At 42.2% G+C, this 22,487-nt stretch overlaps 1 protein-coding gene across 1 annotated transcript in view; it reads left to right on the top strand.

Annotated features, from left to right (window-relative positions):
• The window catches only part of cryl1 (crystallin, lambda 1), a 36,748-nt gene extending 14,884 nt beyond the window's left edge, over positions 1 to 21,864 (top strand). The window contains exons 7-9 of the mRNA XM_085766060.1: positions 9,529 to 9,637; positions 14,843 to 14,949; positions 21,580 to 21,864. Of these exons, the coding sequence (XP_085622186.1) occupies positions 9,529 to 9,637; positions 14,843 to 14,949; positions 21,580 to 21,684 (321 nt within the window). The 3' untranslated portion in view covers positions 21,685 to 21,864. The remainder of the gene's footprint in view (positions 1 to 9,528; positions 9,638 to 14,842; positions 14,950 to 21,579) is intronic.
• The last annotated feature ends 623 nt before the right edge of the window (positions 21,865 to 22,487 follow it).

A 22,487-nucleotide genomic window follows, 5' to 3' on the forward strand; every position in this document is an offset into this window, starting at 1 on the left:
GGACTGAAACTTCATCTTTGTCATACACGAGAGTAAACAAAATGTATGAATGTGACTGTGAAGATGAAACATTTGGCTCTGTGAAGTTGCGATGAATATTTTTCCCAACTTTTCGAGATCTCGTAGACTAAACACATAATCAGTGAATCAACTGATAATCAGAAGATTAAAGGACAATTCCAGGTAAATTCAACTCAGGGCTGTATTTTCCTAACATTTTAGGTCTAAAAGAAGGAATCTGAAGATTTTCAGTTTAATGTCTCCTGTTTTGCGGTAGTTGTGTCTGTCCCCGCGTCGCCACGGCAGCAATGAATGGGAGCGGATGTAAGTTCCGCTGCTTAGGCTGTTTCCATCCCTCAAAGCCACAGACAGCGTCAGATGGAGACTCAAACATGCACCCAGAAGTTTATTTACTTCAACAAGCCGACATGTTTGTAAAACTAGATCTAATTCAAAGTCTCCCAGAGTCTCGCGCGAGACCCAAGTTGACGCTCGGTGTGTTCAGGTGCAGTGGGAAAAGCTACCGTTTGTGTCATAAACACAGGAATATCAACTCTGGACTTGCTTCAAGTAAAAAAAACTTCTGGGTGCATGTTTGAGTCTCCATCTGACGCTGTCTGTGGAAAAAAATTGCGACTTTTAGGGATGTAAACAGCCTAAGCAGCAGAACTTACATCCGCTCCCATTCATTGCTGCCGTGGCGATGCGGGGACAGACACAACTACCGCAAAACAGGAGCAATTAAACTGAAAATCTTCAGATTCCTTCTTTTAGACCTAAAATGTTAGGAAAATACAGCCCCCAGTTGAATTTGCCCGGATTTGTCCTTTAACTGTTGATGAAACTGCTGTTATCTGCAGCTCTTCTTCTTGCAGAGTGAGAGGAAATGACACATTTGTTCAAACTGATGGAATTCCCCTTTAAAGACGCTCCAAAAGCACAAAATAATGACTCTCTCTCACCAACTTTCCTGTCAGTACCTCACCGTACCTGTCAAATTACAGGCTCATAAACTGCCCACAGCATAATAATGATTACCAATTATAACCAATAATGTCAATACCTGCTGTCAGTTTTTCACAATAGGCGTTAATCTCTTCAAACAAACCTCCTCTGGGATCTTTTGACTGTTGACTAGATTACCAGTGAATTAAAGCTGTAATGAATCAGCTCCGCTCTGTGTGGGGATGAATCACAAACTCTGTGCGACCACAAATCCCGTCTGTCGTTCCACAGGCCGAACGAATCCTAACGAAGGACTCGTATCGGTGTCTCTCTCCCTCTCTTTGCCTCTTTGTTCCACCTCTTTTCTCTGTGCAGTGCAACAAAGAGCCGCTCGTCCACAGCTCAGTCAGCACATTGTGTCCTCGCCACCGACATTACTGTACTTCTAAGTTACAGTGTGTTACTGTAACACACACAGAGACAGACACACACACTCAAAGTGCAACGACCACAGGAAGCAACAAGAGCACTTGACACTTGACACACAGAACAAAACAAAGAAAGCAGATTATGACAACAACAGTAATGATGAATCAGTAATTTCAATATAAAAGGATGGTGCAGTGAGTCGTGTTAGGTGTTGTTTATTTGCAGCTTCAGTCAGTGTGAAATTTTGTCTCTAAGTGAACAACAGATATTATAATCTTGTTTACTTTGGGTATTGAGATTTAACATAGACTTGGACAAACTATAAAGTGTATAATCAAGATTTGCAAAGCATATAAGATCTATACAATGAAATAAGAACGGTAAAACAACGGTAATAAATAAATTATAATATAAAAACGTAAAAAAATGTGGACAAAGCCTTTCAATCACGTAGAACTGATGTGTAGCTTGATTACACTAGTGCATGAAACTCAAAGCTGTTTGCAGCTGTACGTAGAAACATACAGATGTGCACATTGAAAACGCTGAAAACCACCTTTAGCTGCTTACAGAGCTGTGGGAAACTGCTTCAGTTGTCTTCTAAGTTTTTGACAAAGAAAACAGCAGAAGTCTACATGAGGTGACTCATGTGACTTTACGCCCAAAGGATTTGTTACGACTCTCCACGGTTGTAATGAGCCGTAGGTGTGTGACTGGGAATATTGTCTCCAACATGCCGAGACTCATGTCCATCTTGTGCAATTAAGCCTCCTCGGATCTTTTTCCATTCAGTGACATGATGATGATGATGATGATGATGATGATGATATACTGTAAATGAGCACATGGGTTCATGACGGTACTTGTCACTTTAAATTGTGGCTTTTCATAGGTAGTTTTGTCCCGAGACTTTCCCACACTTTTCCAGTTCTTCATACAGTGCCAATCCAAGATTGCATCACTCCCGGTGAGGTGTGTACCGACAGCTTGGTTTCCGTCTTGAGGATTTTTAAAGAGCAATAAACACTTGTTTTGCCTCAGGGCTCAGTCTGTATTTCATGTTCACATAGCATTAAACCGTAATTATTTAGAATTAAACATGTGTAACTTTAATTTCAGAAACTACTTTTACTACAGAAACCGTTTTTAAAAACAAACGCACCATCTTGGCAGTGTACTGAACCGTACTAACTTAACCGAACTTCTGGCTAATTCACAAATATGGGTAAAGGGGGAGGACTTGGAAGAGAAACGTATGTGAAAGCTGTTTTCATGCCAAATAAATCAATCCACACCCTCAACTTTGCAAAACGGTTTTTATACAAGGCTGTAAACATGTTTTTATTTCTGTTTTAGCATGGGAGTGTATGAGGCCAATCGACTAATTATTGGAGTCGATCTCTAATGGCCATTTGAGTTTTTTCGCCCCGTTAGTTTTATGCTTGGGTACTCTAGCATGTTCCAGAAGGAAAACAGGGAGGACAAAAAATGTTACTCATTTATTCTATCAAGTCTGCTGAAGTGCTCCGTCCATAGTTCAACGTTTTGGCAAATTGGCCCATTGCCATAATCCCTATAGTCTTAGCAGTAGGTTCATTACCTTTAATTGTCGGTGCGAGTTATTTTTAGAACGGCGGAGCAGAGCCGTGAGCTGCTCAGAGCTACGCTACGGAGGCTCATTATGGGATTTCTTGGTTTCCCTCATCAAACTCATCAAATACAAAATCCAACAACTCCACAACGCTCTGGTGGACAAGTTGTGACCTGCACATTCACCACGCTATGAGATAATAACACAACGTTACCACACAGAGTTGTGTTAGAGGTATATTCACGCAAAATTGCCGGAGCTCATTCCCATCTGGGGCAGTTTTTCGGCAAGCAGTGAATGTGCAGCTCACAACTTGTCCACCAGAGTGTTTTGGAGTTGTTGGATTGTGTATTTGATGAGTTTGATGAGGGAAAACCAAGAAATCCCATAATGAGCCTCCGTAGCGTAGCTCTGAACAGCTTGCAGCTCTGCTCTGCCGTTCCAATTTGCCAAAATGTTGAACTATCCCTTTAATATACTGTATACATTTGATATATTATTCTATTTATTCATCTGTTGTGGATGGCTTCCTCATGTCAGCCTTCCTATTAGTGACTGTAGCCATAAACTATCCAAGTTTTGCTATTGCTACACAGACAACATTAGCATTATCAGCTATTTATTGATTACACACCAGTGTAGAAGAAACATCCCAAGTTCACTATGAAACTTTAAGTAAGCAGCTTTTATGAAGCTTTTATGAAGCAATAATCACCACCAACAGTTCCTAACAACAAACCACCAGTAACTCATCTACAGCAGAATGATGATTATGACACACTTTAACCAAAAGCAAGTTTTACTAATTGCAATAAGTAATAATTGAATTTTACATCATCATTTAGTCTCATTTGTTGTTATTAACGACGTACAATGTCACATATCCGTCCTATCTATTTCTTTCTGTCTATGTTCAGCTACTGTATTTTGGTGCCATTATATTTTCAAGAGTATTAAATTACAGAAGTAGGTCAAACAAGACGTCTTCTTATCTGACATGTTGAATGAATTTAAACCAGAGATACTGATGAGGTGAGTGTTGTCGACTGGAGGAATGTACACAGACTGTCAGAACTGGCTGCACCACTGCATTTACATTCTCTAAGCATTTCTGAGGTCGAGGCCTCTGTCACTGAAAATCTCATAAACTTCAACTGAATGAGATGGTTGAAGTAACACGCGACAGTGAAGTTGAAGACTGACACCACATTTGTATGTGGAGCAAATTACACGTGAACACAGACAGTAAAGGGAGGGAACCCCCAAAAAACAACTTGTCTCTTGCTTTGTCAGCATCAGTTAATTAACACTTGGACAGTCAGTCGGCTGCTGGGTGAATATTCCCAGGCTTTTTCATTTATTTCTAGAACACAGAGACAGTAATAACTGAACAAAGTGCAATCCAATGTACTGTAATAACATAAGTAACATCTGAGGAAACGTATGTAGTTTCATATTTGTTGAAACTGTCAATAAGGTGATTGGTGAAGTGGATCAGTGTCAACGTCTTTCGTACAAACTAAGATATCTTGACAACTTTTGTATGGATTGTCCTGAACTTTGCTGTAAAACATTCATGGTCCTCATTTTTGAAGGCTTTGGTGGACATTTGACTTTTTCTCAAGCACCTCCATGAGAACAGGAGACTGACATGTTAAAGCTTTGGTTTAGTCTGTTCATAAATGAATAAACCGGTTGTTTTTGTATCTTTTGTTGCTTTAAATCAGAAGTCAGCGATCCGGGTGGTTTTGTCTAACTTCCTGTCAGCAGATGGAGTTAGCAGTCCCCGCCCTCGTCCCTACGTCACCACATTCACGCGCATCCCTTGGCTGCACACACAGAGAGGACTGCCCCTTTATGCCGTTCTCTCTCCTCATTGGATAAAGGTTGTAGGATACAAGGAAAGTTTTCTCCTGGGCTCAGAGCAGAGCAGAGTGACTGACAGACCCGTGTTTCACACCAAACACTCTATAGAAGTGATTGCTGTGGGAAGATATAACTATTTAAGACTTATATTAACACAAACATTCACCTGACTTCTGCTTTAAATGTAGGAAATCTTTCATTCAAATGGTCAGTATTATTATTTTCACTGTTAGCATGTTAGCATTTAGCTCAGAGCTACTAACATGCTGTGTTGTGGTGGTGCTGCACTGCTTTGGCCTTCTCAAACACATGATGTTGATATTTAAATGTCGATCTATTTTGACACCAAAGAGTTTAAATCCAATTTTCTCTAATGGGAAATTAAAACAGAAATGTAACTCTTAATGTGTCAACTTTAGATCTTTGTCGGCCGCTTTTGTTTTTTAGGATAATCACTGTAGAGCCTCGTGAGCGACATGTTTGGACTCTGAATAGCGGCCCTGCATTGTTTGTAAATTGTTTTAAGAGGAACTTCTTGGTTCAGTTGCGATCCAAGTGAGCCTGCAGGTGAAAGCACTTCATAGTGACCACAAGGAAAAGACAACAGTCGCAACATGTCAGTGGCTTTCTGAGAATTAAAGTGCACTTCAGGGAAATGAAGCAGAGATGACGGTGTTCCTCACCCTCCTGCTGCATACACACTGGCTGTAACATGGCGTCCATGCATCCAGCATGTGATATTTGTGTCTTCACACGAGCCTGTGGAAGCTCAGACTCGTATCTCCATGACATTCCATATCGGGCCTGGATCGTTCACGTGTGAGGCTCCTATTGAGGTGCATTTACCCCGAAGGCACCCTTAGGTCCCAAGTGACAAAAATGCCACTTTGCTGTTAAAGCTTCAGACTTTGCTCTGGAAGGAGCTTCACAGAACAAGCCGATCACGTCAGACCGTTCACTTCACAGTGAAGCAGGAATATCTTCACAACGGGTACAAGATGTATAAACACTAGATCGCAAATCAAATTAGACGGAGTGAGTGAGGACACAGTGTTTTGGGGTTTTAACGAAGAAGAGCTCAACAGATGCGCTCAGAAGATGTAGGAAAAAGATTTTTTAAAACACTTTATTTGTAATTTTCCAATTATCATATTAAACAATCATATTCTCTATAGAAAAACAGTCCGGCTCGTCGTAGCATTTATACCATCACCAACATCTTGCCAAGTAGTTCAACAGTTTCTCTCGTGGCGCCATGACATTGTTTAATGTGTCCCTATAATTAAACGGTCATGTTTCCCATGAAATGCTCTATTAACGTTTGTATCATCCTATCTTAAAATCCAACAGCTTCGTCCTCACTCATAATAAATCACACAAGCCTGCAGAGATTTCCTTCATGTAGTCGTGTTTACGTTTTAGTTTGTGTATCTCCGGTGGGCTACATGCTGAGTGAAGTCAAAAAAATAAAACTTTTTTGCAGTTTTTTGGATGAATTTTCAGTTTCCGACCGTTTTAACAACAAGAGCCAACTGGTGAGACAGGAAGGATCTTTCAGTCTCCATGACAACCCCACTCGTCAAAGTTGATCAACAGGTAAATCCTGAAAAGGAGTCGCTCGCTCTTATCACTCAGTATGCGGGTGGGGCTGATTTCTAATTAACTATCTAAAGGAAACATGAATGTGGTGGAGATAACAACCATGACGGCTAAAACAACAACTATGATCCAACAAACCTGGGTTTGGTATTCTAGTCCGTGCTGCAGATATCCGTGCTATGCTGACCCAGCCGACCTGTCTGGACCAGGTTCACATCCAGGAAGTTACTGCTGCTGCAGATGTTACAGACATCCAACATAAACAAGATCTGTTGAGTTAGTTAATAAAAATACACCTGAATGCTCTAAAGTTAGATATATTGAATATGCCACCAGTGTTAACTACATACAATTAATTTGAATTTAGGTGCCTTCAGGTACTTTACTTAGCCTTTCCATGTCCTTCTTCATACTTCATGCTTCATATCTTTTTCCTCTTTGTCATTTCCTTGATTGCAGAATGAACTTTTAATTTTTTGTTTCCTTATTCAAACTACTTCCAAGGAAAACAAACAGCTGACCAAAAAAAAAAAAATCACTAGTTGTTTCCTCTGTCAAAGGAGGTCAATGAACAAACAAATGCTGTTTTTGTTTTGTGATACACACACACACATCCACACTTGATCTCCGGGGGCCATAAGTCACTATTGGCTGTGAATTCACATTTTAATGTAATGTAATGTGGGTCATTGACTTGTCGCTGCTGCTCTCAGACACTTCTCTTCTACATTTTACATCTTTCGTGCGTACATGGTTGTGTGTGTGTTTGGTCAAAGATGGAGGCCTGAGATGGAGATGATCATCACACTAATAAAAGTACAGTTAAATAAAACCACATTATTATTATTTTCCAGTTTGGGCACTAACGTGATCATTCACCTGACGAACAAGTGCTGAGCCAGTTGTTAAATGAGTGGCAAATTAGCCTCGAGTGTCCTGCCACTGTGATTAGAACCTGTTGGAGTCACCATCACAGTATCACATTACAGTGGTGAACAAATGCTTTTCAGTTTTACTATTATTCCTTTGTTTTGTTTGTGTTATAATTGTTATCTAGTCACACAGTGGGGAAGCAAAGTGTCACATAGTGTGACAAACACACCTTTGTAAAAATGGTGACTCATGTTGTTTAACACACCTGTTTAGTTGTCATAATATCAGTGTCAGACAAAGCAACGGAAAGAATTCAATAAAAAAAACTTGTTACCTACAGTACAATGGTTCAAATGTAATAGGAACAAGCAGGACAGGTGTAAGTACAGAAACATCAACAGGTAACAAGTTAGCACTGAGTTCAACACCAGCCTGTGTAAATCTGCTGAGGTGATTAGTAGAGTCATTAAGTCAGTAACTATGAGCTTTGACATGCAAATTCCTGCTCGTCCAGTTGCAAGCTGTTTCGGCAGTGCTGACTTCTGATATAGCAAAATGGATTTTTCTGTGTAGTTAAAGCAATAATAATAATAATAATTTTATTTATAGAGCACTTTCCATCAAAGTGCTGTACAGTTAGTGATGATTAACATTCAAACATTACATTTGTAAATACTATGAAAAACAGTTGCCAACCATCCCCAATGTCTATTTGTCTGTGTCTGTTTAATCTCTAAACTTGCCATATTTCAATTTTTACGCTGGTATTTGTGTGTGAATGAACGTTGTAGGTGTTGGAGCAATGAAGTATTGACAGTTTATTTTTACCATGATGTTTAAATTCCACCAGCTTCACAGTCCTGTCATTGTAAAGTGTGACTCACTGAAATACTTCTTGAGCTGTCAGGACGCCGTTGATGTTATTAGTTCCACCTGTGCTGGTGTCAGGTCAAGAAGGTTGACTAGTCTATCTCACAGGCTGTGAGGCCAGATTCAGTCTGCAACAAGACAGTGAGTCTAAGTTCACAGAGTCATAAAGAACTACAGTGTTTCCACAGACGAGAAGGACAACGAGTCCTGAGACAGATGGTCTGGACCCCACAGAGCCCTGATCTCAACATCATGACATGGACTCAGTCTGGGATCAGAACCATCATTTGGTTCATTGCCAACACACAAAGAATTTGCTTTGGTGTTTTGGGATCGCCTGAAGAGACAGAAGACACAGATGTCCGAAATCTACCAACCAACCGTGGCAGGTTTTTCAGGATCTCTGCAACAACCTATCTGTCCGTACTTGACTCGTCCTGAACCGGTGTTTCCGGCTTTTTCCAGTAATTGTTGTGTTAGGTTGAGTTGTTTTTGTTTTGTTTTGGGTTTTTTTTGTTAACTATACTATCTCACAGGTGGTTCTTTCTTTTTCTTTCATCCAGAAAAGATCAAAACATCAATAGTCACCTTTTAGTTAGAGTATCGTTACATAACAGGACCCTCCCTCATCCTCGCCCCTTCAAACACACTCACACAGAAAGTGGTCCTTGAGTCAGGGCCAGCACTGGAAAGCAGAGTGGCTGAGAAAGCGGCTTGTTGCCCCCCAGTGATTACAGTGCAGTAATGACCCCACCCTCCATCCCGCTTTGCTCAGATAACAGGCCCGTTGTTGGACAGCGGGCCCAAACAAAGACGACCCTGTCCCTCTCCTCTTGCTCACCCTGCTCTCTGTATCTGTATCCAAGCTTTGATTTCCTCCGTGCTCGGCCAACAGGTATCTGGAACCCAAAGATACCTGAACCACTCCCTCTGTCTCGCCTTCCATCCATCTCTCTCCTCCCTGTGCTGCCCGCATAATCCCGAGGACACAGAATTGGCTGATTAGGGAAACATTAGATGGTGGGAGTAGTCTGATGGGATCAAAGGGAGTTGGTTGGTCCAAAACCCTGGAGGGAAAAGCTGTGACTTTGTACGACTAACGGGAAAAAATAACATTCTTACATCCTCAGACTCAATTTTGTCTCCAGAACTGGTGATATGCTAGTTTATTTGTTGGTAGCATCAGCACCATTACCCCCACCCAGGAACATGAGGAAGTGATATGACCTGTCAGCTGTTTAACCTGCACTGATAAAGTCTTTAAAACTTCCACAGGGAATATGTAGTCATATATTTACTGTCCAATCAATGAAATGAGCTACAGCTTGTGTTTTCTGGTTCTATCTATCTATCAGGATGGCGTTATCTCAGTCAAGGACATCGACCTGGTGATGTCAGAGGGGCTAGGAATGCGTTACGCCTTCATTGGTCCCATGGAAACAATGCACCTCAATGCTCCTGAAGGTAACGTTCAGTCACCACCCTGTGACGGTTAACACTTCAACCATCACAAAAAGTACCAGTGGAAACCTGTGTGGAAAGTCTCCTGTAGCTCTAGGGAGAGATTTCTGAGAATGTAATCCTGCGTTTTTAAACTTTCTCTTTTGAGGTCTTTCTTAAAAAGTGTAAAAGTGGTTTTATGATCTGGTTTTGTTCTGATCAATACCTTTTAATATTATATAAATCAAGCTGAGAGTTTGTTAATGACTGCCCATTCAAAGTAGATCCCATCTCTTTTGAAAAAAGGAGCTTGTTTCTACTGGCATGTTTTTCTTTACAGATGACACCCCCCTCTTCAGTTTAAGGCGGGGAACAATCGTGGTCTGATTAAATACAGAAAATTCATTAATGGGCTCTGAACTAATTTTAAAATTGTTCTGTGGTCGCAAGTAACGTCCTTTTGACCATCATTTAAATTTAAAAATTTGCTTTACAATTAAATTAAATCAAAATTTGGAATTTGCGGCTTTCACATTGTTCGTTTCCGGGTCAGAGAACACAACATGAGGGACTCTGAGGCGTTTGTTCTCTGAAAGCAAATTTTAAAATTTAAATGATGGTCAAAAGGACGTTACTTGTGACCACAGGACAATTTAAAATTAGTCTGGAGCCCATTCACGAACATTGAAAAAACGACAGATTCTTGAACAAAAACAAATCTAAACGTCCACACGCTGCAGTTGGGAGAATGGATGGTATGAAATGAACTGATCATAGGGGACCTGATATCTGAGGTAAACACTGATTACGACCGGAAATGCCCAGATAGTAGGGAGGTTAAGCCCAAAAAATAGGCCTTTGACTTCAAGTCATGATGCAAAGGTCTCCTTTGGCATGGAAGTACCTTAGAGTCATACAAATAAATCTATCCTAAGACACAAGTGAGATCACACTTTGTATCCAAAATAAACACGTTTTTAAAATGCCTTTTTTTAATTGAGAAAACGCATGTTAAAAGCACATTCCATTTAAAATGTCCATATAAACTCAGGCAGATCCCCTGATGCCTTCAGCTCCTGCATGAGATCTACAGCTTCTGAGACAACATGCAGCTGCTTGTGTGACAGGATGTTGGGTTTTATTAATGTAAAAACATTAATAAAACTATACTGATACTGATTTGTTGAACATCAGACAGAGTGCAACAAATATAGCCTACAAGTAGTTAAATAATAAGATGTAATTCATATCACAGTAGTGTCAGGAAAGACCAACTAGCCAAATATTGTGTTGGTCAAAATATAGGCCTACCTAGAACTAGTTACTGCTTGTGTATGTTGATTTAAAAAAGTTGAATTTACATGTATGACCCATTCTGGGTCATATTATACGTCAACTTAAGGTCAAAGGAAAAATGTTTTCAAATGTAAAAATTGGTCACATTGGACCCTGTACATTATTTAAGGCTTATATAACCTGATACTGAAATCATTTTACATTGTGCCCCTAAAGTAAACTAACACATTTTAGTGTAGAACGCCCTTAATAAGCAATGTTCAGCTTTTATATACATATAGGGAAGTTTAGGTTCGCAGCTCCCACATAAAGCATATGATTAGGACTTATTTCACCTGCGCCGTATCGCTGGTTAAGATCCTCTCTTAGAGTAATGTTGATAAACTGGTAAGCTTCATTATTTTGGTAGATTTTTACTTTTGTGAATGCTTGTTAATGCTCATTTTATCAATCTCATGATGTTACAGTATCTTTATTTCTTATTTTAAATTAGCCATAATGGAATGTCATGACTGGACTTTAGGCTTCCTATGTCAGTCCACCCTACAGATTGAAAGGCATTAGATCCTGAAATATTGCAATCATGTCACAAATCAGCTGTAGATAACATCCAGGAGCTGAAAACATTGTAGTTTCTATGGACATTCTAAATGGAATGTGCTTTTAACATGTGTTTTCTCAATTAAAAAAAGGCATTTTAAAAACGTGTTTATTTCGGATACAAAGTGTGATCTCACTTGTGTCTTTGGATAGATTTATTTGTACGACCCTAAGGTACTTCCATGCCAAAGGAGACCTTTGCATCATGACTTGAAGTCAAAAGTCGCTTAACCTCCCTACTAATAACCTAAACTTGTGTGAAGTCACTGCAAAACAACACTCAGTAATTAAAATGACAAGAAGAAGTGTACAGATGGATGTATATTAGGTTGTACAATGTCTTTCATAAGCAGGTAGAATCTCATCATACTACTTAAACTCCATTACCCAGGAAGCAATTGTATACAAGCTTCACTGTGGAGCCTCCAGGCCGTCAGTTACATAAAATGCTGTGAGAAAATAAACTTTCACATAGTCTACATGTCTGAGCACAACATATACATGTACTGTACCATGGTGTGGTCCTCCCATGTGTGTCACAGGGAGGCTGAGAGTGAAACCTCAGGGAGATGGAGAATATCAGAGGGGGGTGTGAAACCCAGAGAGCAGCCCCGACTGTGTACACACTCGGAAAAAGGTCGCTGTGGCCGAACAAAGCAGCCTTTTGATGGGTAGAGATGAATGCACTCCCTCACACCAGTAATCCAAAACTCACAGAGCCCACATCGCAGCCTTCAAACCAGATGCCAACTCTACCTGTAGTTACAGCGCTGAAGCTTTCGATTGATTTTTTTTTCTGCTCAGGAAACAGTAGTATGATCATGTTCTCTGAAGATTGTTCAGACCGACTTCTGTAGTGACTTCCCGTCCTCGAATCTTTCCAATCAGATACTAGAGCACTCAGGCTCTCTGTCTCTGTCCCTCTTTTTCTGCTCTGTGTGAATGACTTAGCTTTTGTAAACCAGGCACCTCTTCCTGAGACTATTATCCTTAAAGGAATAATCTAAGTAGGAAGGAAGCTCTGGAAATGTCTTTAGCTGGTTCCTTCGTGTAATCAGCCTGGAATTCAAATGGAAATCCCATTTGATGGCAAACAAAGCAACAAGAAGTTGGTAGAAACTCTTCAAAACAATCCAGCAGTGCAATCAACTCAATCAGCCCACAGTAATGGTAATTAGGAGTCACCTTATCCACTGCAACTACAGGATAATTACAGCTGCTGCCCTTAACAAAACTAGTGACTACAAGCCACCTTTCAAAGCTACAGGCTAGAGTCAAGTAATAAGTGGACTGCTCCTTTTATAAGCTTAAGTTGATCAACAAAACACAAGAAACAGTAAGTGAGGTCCTCATTTGGGTCCTGAATGATAATGCTTCATTCACTCACATGCAGTACAACGATCAGACTGATCATTATAAACTCACAGGACCATCAACAAAAATTAAAAAATTTCAAAACACAAATCGGGTAACAGATTCTTCCACAGCATCTGAAGGTCACATTTTCAAAGTTTTGTACAATGGCACGCAGATAATGAAAGGAGTGAAAAGGTTAATAGAAGGAGCCGTCACAGCTGAAATCTGTAACGTTCTGCTCTTTTAAAACCTCTTCAGTAAACACACACGAGTTTCTGTCTGAAGCTTGAATCGTCCCACTGTCGGACTCTGAATACAGAGTGTACCAGAACAATATGTGATGTTGCTGGCATGCATGGATACATGGAATAGAAACATTCAAGAAAAACCCACGAGACAGTGGCATAAAAAATTGAGATTGTGTGGCAAGATATGAAAAAACATGACGCCTAGAAATGAGACTTGTGTCTTCCTCCCACACACAGTCTGTTTGGTTGAAGGTAGATGGTACTTATGACACCGCTGTGTCATATATATGCAGAGTCCCACTGTCATTCAGGAGATATGATGTTATTTTGAAGCTGTATAAATGTGTGAATTGTTTTCACATATTTGGTCTAAAAACTGGGTTTGAAGAAAACCAAATACTAAAAACCAAATAGTTGATCAAACAAGTGTCACGCTTTTAAGTCTTTGGTGTCAATCTTCATTCCAGTGTGAGGAAACTATTTTGGATGTGCACCCTCTGACCCGTCTTAATTAAAGAGCCAGTGTGAAACAGTTTGTGCATGTTTTTATTGGCTTCTTATAACTTCAAAGATCTGGTTCTGACCTGCTGAGTTTCTTATCACAGGAATGTCAACAAACCAAATGGGCATCCCCTCTTTATGAGACGTTTGTCCAATCATTAGTTATAATAAGCACCAGTGTTGCATCATAGATCATTAGTTGTGTGTGGTGTCATTTCTCTACATCTGAATGAAGGCACTTGATCTTAGTCATTATCATATTTACATGATTCACACATGTTAGTCTGTGTGCCTCACATAGCACTGTAGAAAGTCACCAGGTCATTAATGATGCAGGATTCCTGGACTTATAGTAAAACTTTTCACCGCTGCTTTAACGGTTTTCACATGAATTGTGACTCAGTTGCAGCAGAGTGGTTACAACCAGGTTGTTTGGGGTTTGAGTTGAGGGAACTCGTGATTTAGAGATTACAGTTTACACGAGTAGCACATAAATCTTCTGTCATCAAAAACGTCACACCACAAGTAAATCATTACAGATCAACCAGTGAGCGTTAAGGACACGTTCTCATTTCAGAGACTCAGAACCTCAGGGTCTGTGGTGTCAATACAGTTGATGTGGTAAATATTAATGACAGATAGCATAAAATGGTTGTAATTAATTATAACTACAAGCTGCTTGCTCGCATTTATCTCACCAAAAGTGTGATGAATCGATTTGTTTCTAACTGTCACCAGTGAAGCTACAGTGTTATTATTCACTGTTTACTTCGCCAGAGGATCCCGAATGTGTGTCACAGAAGTGAAACTTAAGATTCATTGTTTCTGTAAATGTATTTTCATGTTTTTTCAGTTCAGTGTGAGGCTACAATGTGCACAGGGAAGGTAGGGAAGTAATAGATAACCAGAGGTCACAGAAGTTTGCACAGGAGATAACTTGCATACCTGGCAAAATGCTTTAATGGCACTGTGTGTTAATTAATTAAACGGTTGTGTAATATGTGTATATGTACTCTGTATAAACTTCTTCACTTCTCCAACTCAAGACGAACGACTTTGAACATCATGTTATAAGAAATATCTGTGATACCTTCTGGGGCTGCAGCAAAGATTTTACATTACATGCGAGCAGCTCTCTCCGCTAACCTTTGCGGCTGTGAGGCGTATTAGATGTTATGTGAACGGTTTTCATTCCTGGTCTTGCTTCTGATCAGCTGTCCTCCTACAGGTTTGGAGGACTACATGAAACGCTATGGAGAAGGCATAACGAGAGTCCTGAACTCCTTTGGGCCCGTACCGGACTTCTGCGGTGAAGGAGCCAAGGGCATTGTTAACGTAAGTGTGACGACGATGAATGAGCGAATAAATCTTAACTTTAAAGGGATAGTTCAACATTTTGGCAAATTGGCCCGTTGCCATAATTGCTATAGTCATAGCAGTAGGTTCATTACCTTTAATTGTAGGTGTAAGCTATTTTCAGTACGGCGGAGCGCAGCAGCAGGCTGCTCAGAGCTACGCTACGGAGGCTAATGGAATTTCTTGGTTTCCCTCATTAAACTCATCAAATTCAACATCCCAAAACTCCACAGCGCTTTTGTAGACAAGTTGTGAGCTGCACAACCACCACGCTATGAGATAATGACGGAACGATACGAAACGGAGCCGTTTTCGAGGTAAATACAGGGTAAATACGGAGACTGCTTGCTGAAAAACTGTCCCTGAATGTCGTGTTATTAAATAACTACGTGAGTCCAGCTGTAAGTATAGCGTGAATGTTTATTTACCTAACTCCCGTACACAACTGCCCGTCTCCCTGGCTACCTGTTCCCTAGGCTACGGTGCACCGGTGACGTCATCACTATGAACTGACATAGTTCTAAATGTACAGTTACACCACATCTCCCCTTTCTAGAATCAATGGGTAGACCGCCATTGATTCAGCAGGACCTTAGGGGGTTATTCTGCCCCTGTGGCTGGAAGGTCTGCTCCTATCTGAGTCATTCACACTCACAACAGACACACAGCCATTAACCTTAGCTTGTAACAATAAATTACAAATACAATAAAAATTCTGTCTGTCCTCACTCTAAACTGACATTTACATTCAAATAAAACACATTTTTTTTCCTTTTTTTTTTTTTTAAATATCTCTCAGTCTTGTTAAAGTCTGTGATGAGAAAAATTTAAAAGCCGAACCGGGTCGGTCTTATCACAGCTCTCCCAGACCTGGTTCTGAGAGTAGGAGTAGATGGTGCTTCTGGAACGTTCTGCTGCAATGGTGCTGCTGCAGGTTGTTCTCTTGAAGGTCGGTCTGGAACACCTCCTCTGCTCAGGTGCTCAGCTGCATCACTGCTGCTCTGCTCCGGTGAGGGCTGCATGGTGATGAGATGACGACGGTTTCGCCTGATGATCCCGTGAGGTCCCTCCACCAGATATGAGCGGGGCGTGGTGTGGCTTCCGATGACAGCTCCAGCTGCTCTTTGGTCTGTGACCCACACGTTCTGCCCAGCAGTGAGTCTGTTGAGGTTCCGTGCACGGTGTCGCAGATTGTAGCGTTGTGCATCTTTCATCTTCCTCTCCTTTTCCTTCGGCAGTACAGTGTCTCCATCAGGAAGAGCAGGATCTAACAAAGCAGGAAGAATAGGCACAGTGGTACGAAGCCTCCTCCCCATGAGAAGTTGAGCTGGACTGTATCCATTTTGAAGTGGGGTTGCCCTGTATGAAAGCAGAGCAAGGTAGGGGTCATCTGACTTCTTCAGGAGCCCTTTCACTGTCTGTACTGCACGTTCAGCTTCAGCATTTCCCTGGGGGTATTTTGGGCTGCTGGTCACATGATGAAACCCATAGGACTCTGCAAACTCTGCAAAGGCTGCTCCTGAGAACTGTGGCCCGTTATCAGTGACTAGGGTCTCACAGATCCCGTGACGTGCAAAAATTGACTTCAGGTGGTGGATTACATCATTAGACCTTGTGGGGGTTAGCAGGGCGATCTCCACATATCTTGACGCGTAGTCCACCACTAGCAGGTAGGTCTTGCTCCCTAGCATGAACAAATCTGCTCCACATTTCTGCCATGGCCGGCCTGGGTACGGTGTTGGCATCAGCGGCTCCCTGTGGTTCTGTCTCTCCTGGCAACATGCTCTGCAGTTAAGAACCAACTCGTTCAGCTGCTGGCTCAGCCCTGGCCACCATACTGACTGTTGCGCCCTCTCTCTACACTTGACCACGCCCTGATGACCTTCATGCAGCTTGACGAGGATGTCATTTCTCATTGTTGAGGGAATTACAAGTCTTTGTCCTTTAAGTAGGAGACCATCCTGGACTGTGAGAAGAGCACGTTCACTCCAGTACAGCTTGAGTGCAGGTTCGTTGGTGCCATGGGCTGGCCATCCTTCTGCACACAGCTGCATCACACGTGCACACACACTGTCCCTCTGCAGCTGCTCTTTCAGCTCTTCCAGGTAGGCAGTGCTCGCAGGTAGGTTTTCCATTACCATGTCAACATAGATGTTAGTGTCTTCAAACAGCTCTTTGTCAGCCGGTGTTTCTCCTCTCTTGACTGGCGCTCGTGACAGTGTATCTGCTGTCCACAGACATTTCCCTGCCACATGAGAAATGGAGTAGGAGTAGCGCATCAGACGCATTCTGAAGCGTTGGATCCGAGGAGGTAGAGCATCCAGTGCTTGAGACCCCAGGAGACTCAAGAGAGGCTTGTGATCCGTCTCCAGCTGGAAGTGTTTCCCAATCAGGAAGTTGCGGAACCTCTCACAGGCCCAGGTCAGTCCCAATGCCTCCTTTTCCACTTGTGCGTATCTCTGCTCAGTTGGTGTGAGAGACCGCGACATGTAGGCTATTGGCCTCCACTCCTCATCCCATTTTTGGAGTAACACTCCTCCTAGCCCGTATGACGACGCGTCCGCTGAGACCTTGCATTCTCTGTTGGGGTCGTACATGGCTAGCACAGGTGGTGACGTCAGTGCATCCTTCAGATCTTGGAAAGCTTTGGCCTGCTCAACGCCCCACATCCAGCAGTTCTTTTTCGACAGGAGATCACGCAGAGGTTTGTCTCTCTCAGCCAGCTGTGGGATAAACTTGCCCAGCTGGTTTACCATCCCGAGAAAAGATCTTACTTCACTCACTGTCGTCGGCTCCTGCATCCTCTTCACAGCCTCTGTCTTGCCTGGGTCTGGGCTGATGCCACTGGCGGAGACCACATGACCTAGGAAGCTCACCTCTGACTTTGACAGGTCACATTTGTCACTGTTTAGGGTGATGCCTGCCTTTTGGATCTTCTCCAGCGCAGCATGCAGGCGAGCGTCATGCTCCTCTTGTGTACGACCCCAGACCAGCACATCATCTATGTGGCACACCACGCCCTCAAGCCCTTCTGTGACCTCTGTCACCATTCTGTTCTGAAAGTGTTCAGGAGCTGATGCTATGCCGAAGGGAAGCCGCTTGAAGTAAAAGCGCCCAAAGGGTGTGATGAAAGTTGTCAGTTTCGCTGAATTTTCTGTCAGGGGAATTTGCCAGAACCCCATATTTGCATCCAGCTTACTAAAAATTCTGGCTCCAGCCAGCATTCCAAGTGTTTCCTCCACTGATGGCAGGATAAACTTCTCTCGACACACTGACTCGTTCAGTTTGGTGAGATCAACACATATACGCACAGCACCTGTCTTCTTGGGCACCACCACAATGCCAGCACACCAGTCTGTCGGCTCCTCGACTCTGCATATCACCCCGAGGTCTTCCATGCGGGACAGTTCCTGCTTGACTTTGTCCATCAGTGGCAATGGGATCCTCCTTGGTGTTTTGAGTGAGAACGGTTGAGCCCCTGGTTTCAGCTTTATGGCATATGGCTGGCGCAATTCTCCAAGTCCACTGCACAGTTTTGGGTAAGTTTGCTTTAATGTCTCCATTGTGACACTGTCTAGGCGTGTAACCAGCCCCAGCCTACAGCTCACGGATCTTCCCAGCAAGGCAGTGTGCAGATGGCGAACAACATATAAATCCTCCATCTCTGCTTTCTCACCTCTCCTCAGCAGCAGCCTGGCGACGCCGACAACATCAAGTGGACTCCTCCCAGGTCCCAGGAGTGGCTTTGTTGATTTTCGGAGCATTGGTGGATTGTTCTTATATATCTCCAGGAATACAGTGTGTGGCAGGACTGTGACGTCGGCACCTGTGTCGATTTTGAATGTCACTTTGCTGTCATGGATGTCTATATTGACCATCCAGGGATCACCATCTGTTGTGATGCTGCCAAGGAAGATAGCATCCTCTTCCTCTTCTTCAACCTCATGCACAGATTTTGGTGCCCTGCACACACGACTGTAATGTCCCTTTCTGCCACATGCATGACATTTAACTTCTTTTGCAGGACAATCTCTTGGTGGATGTGATGAAGAACTGCCACATTTTTGACACTGCGACTGTGAAGATGATTTTCCTTTGCTGTACTGGGCATTGTGTGGCTTATTAGCATGCTGAGGTTTGTTTTTAGCATTCTTGCTGTGCACTCTGACTCTATCCACAGATTTAGCATCACTTGCCTGTGCTCTGGTGTCACCTCGCAGAGAAGCTTGCTGCTTTTTCACCTCCTCGCTTTGACGCGTCATCCTGACAGCTTTGTCCAAGGTGAGTTCTGCGTCCAGCTGCATGCGTTCAGACAGCCCCTTGTCCAACAGTCCAACGACGAGTCTGTCTCTGATTAGCTCGTCATGTAGCACCCCATAGTTGCAGTGTTCTGCTAGCGCATATAATGCAGTGACGAACGAATCCACTGGCTCTCCTTCTCTTTGTTTGCGCATGTTGAATTTAGCACGTTCGTAGATTACATTTTTCTTGACCACGAAGAAACTTTGAAATCCATCACGTACCCCCTTGTAAGTGTGTCTTTCCGGTAGAGTAAGCCCACGTAGGATGTCATCCGCCTCGTCCCCCATGCAGTATATCAGTGTGTTGACTTGATTCTCGTCGGAGCTTACGTTCAGATTGCTTGCCAGGCGAAATCTTTCAAACCTCCGGATCCATTTGTCCCACTCTTGCGGCTTTGAAAAGTCGAAGGACTCCGGTGGCTGGATATTAAACGTAGCGCACGGCCCCCCGGCGACTCTCTGTGCTGCCGTTGAAGCTGCCGTTGCTGCTGCCGTTAGCTCCCTGCTGCTACCGTTAGCGTCTCCTCCGTGGCTCATCCTGTCCTCCACTTTCTTTCCGTTGCAGGTGTAAACGAAACGATCCTCTCTTTTTTTTTTTCTTTCGTCGGGCTTCTTCTCTCCACGCCAACTACAGGACTTCTGACACCATGTCGTGTTATTAAATAACTACGTGAGTCCAGCTGTAAGTATAGCGTGAATGTTTATTTACCTAACTCCCGTACACAACTGCCCGTCTCCCTGGCTACCTGTTCCCTAGGCTACGGTGCACCGGTGACGTCATCACTATGAACTGACATAGTTCTAAATGTACAGTTACACCACACTGAACACAACGCGCATCAGCGGTTTTGTATGAATTTACCTCGAAAACGGCTCCGTTTCGTATCGTTCCATCATTATCTCATAGCGTGGTGGTTTTGCAGGTCACAACTTGTCTACAAAAGCGCTGTGGAGTTTTGGGATTTTGTATTTGATGAGTTTAATGAGGGAAACCAAGAAATTCCGTTAGCCTCCATAGCGTAGCTCTGAGCAGCCAGCTGCTGCGCTCCGCCGTACTGAAAATAGCTTACACCTACAATTAAAGGTAACGAACCTACTGCTATGACTATAGCAATTATGGCAATGGGCCAATTTGCCAAAATGTTGAACTATCCCTTTAATCATTTATCCAAGTTGGTGTTTATTCAATCAATGTTTCTTTTCACTGATTCAGTCAAATGGTGTTCTTAGTTCTGCATGACTTAAAGTTAAGAGTTCCCCTCTCACCCCGGCACCATAAAGCTCCCTCCTCCGTGCTCACATGCTGTCACTGGCTGTTAAAACGTTAGCCGCAGAAGGTCATCATGTGAAGAAACCCTGAGCAGCAACAATAAATAGTTTTTAAGGTGAAATAGTTTAGAGGACAATAGAAGTCACACAAGTTTGGGTTTGGTTTGAGTTTTTGTTAAAAATGTTACACTCTTACATTCCCTTTTAGTGTTGACCAAACCAGCGTCCTGATTTAACTTTTGTAAACACAATATAAACTCAGGTTCTCTCTCTCGGGGTTTGTTCCACTGAAAATCCCATTTAGGTGGAACTGAAAAGTTTGTTTGTTTGCTCTTATGAAGAGGACGGCAGCTGTAAATGATAAGGGGACTGCTTTTGTTTGGAGGTTTTGTAGTCTTGTGGTTGAGTATCTTATCCACGGACACTCTGACATGTTGGACTTGAGGACGAGGGGATCAGACCACCTCCTTTTAGTCAATTAAAACAGATTCCAGCTGCAACTCTGTTTTCCCAGTAGCTTTGTTTAAAAAAGCTTAACTGAGGCAATTTTGAAAGAGGGATCAGCCCTGGTCTGGTACTTGACATTTTGTGGAAATGTATTAACTGTATATTGATTACTGTTTTGGAAGTATTTTGAGTTGTATGCATTATAAAGGTTATTGTTAAAGGAGGAACATGCTAAATTAGTTTTGGCTACAAGTCCTGTTGTATGAAGTATGGATTTATTGCCATATACTCGTGCCATAAATATGCACACCAATAATACAGGTGACTGGGTTTAATGTTGCGATTGATATACAGTAGGGAATAAATTAATATTGAACTTTTATCTGATTAGTTTATCTCATTGAGATCAAGTTGTGCTGCTAACAAATGGATATTACATAAAGTGGCAGTGTATGACTGTATTCAATCAGTTCTGCGTGGCTATAGTTTATTTCAGATATGTAATTTACTATGATCTAACTCATTGTTTTCCAATGACTGAGGAGCTCCGCCCACTAAGACCCTAACATGTTTCCTTGCCTGTTGCCCACAGGAGATGAGTGAGCTGATTCCCAGTGACCGGCAGCATCTGTCGGCCAGGATGGAGAGGAGAGACCAGCTCCTCATGGGGCTAGCGAAGCTGAAGAAGGACCACTGAGATGCATTCAGGGCCCGGACTCAAGAAAACAAATGATTACGTCTAGTGAACGAAAACAATTTATATTTGACCTTAAGACCTCTTCTTTTTAATCTCTAACATCAGATCTTTTTTGCAAATGACATATGAAGGAGCAAGAGACACAAGCACAATGACGTTTTGACTAATAAAAACAATGGAATCGTACATTTATGTAAGTTTTTGTATTACTCAATTCACTTGACACAACTTGTTGTTTATTATCCTAACCATGAGGGAAATTTTAATAATTAAGTTTTACTGAGTATTTCTGGACTGAGAACTATAATGGTCTGTTCCCTGCAGCAAAAACAAATCAATGATGCACGTTGCATTTCGTGGTTACTGATAAACTCCTAAATACCAGGCAACATTGAAACGAAACATGTCACGAGGCTTAGACTAGTCTTGCTGTGACATTTCTGCTCTGCTCCTGTTGCAGATTTCATTTCACAGTGAGACCAGGACGGAGTGACTGTCACATGATCGTGTTGTCTGGCCCACATCTGTGAAATGTGACAAGTTACTATAAAAACAGAAACTATAAAGATGCTCACTAGTAGCACATCGTGTGGAGTTTCAGTTTATGTTTGACACATTTGTAAGTCCAGATATAGAAAAGGTTTTTAACTTTTAAACAAATGTCACATTGGTTGTGTTCTGGTACATTTTAAAGACTACTATTTATATATCATTAGATGTTTTAAAGGCATCACCTGATATGTTATTCACAATATCAAAATTAGCATTGATCATGTCATCTGCCCTAAGATAAATACACAATA

The sequence above is a fragment of the Trachurus japonicus genome, chromosome 21 (genome assembly GCF_045865225.1).
Source record: "Trachurus japonicus isolate A0001 chromosome 21, Traja_1.0".
Taxonomy (NCBI): domain Eukaryota; kingdom Metazoa; phylum Chordata; class Actinopteri; order Carangiformes; family Carangidae; genus Trachurus; species Trachurus japonicus.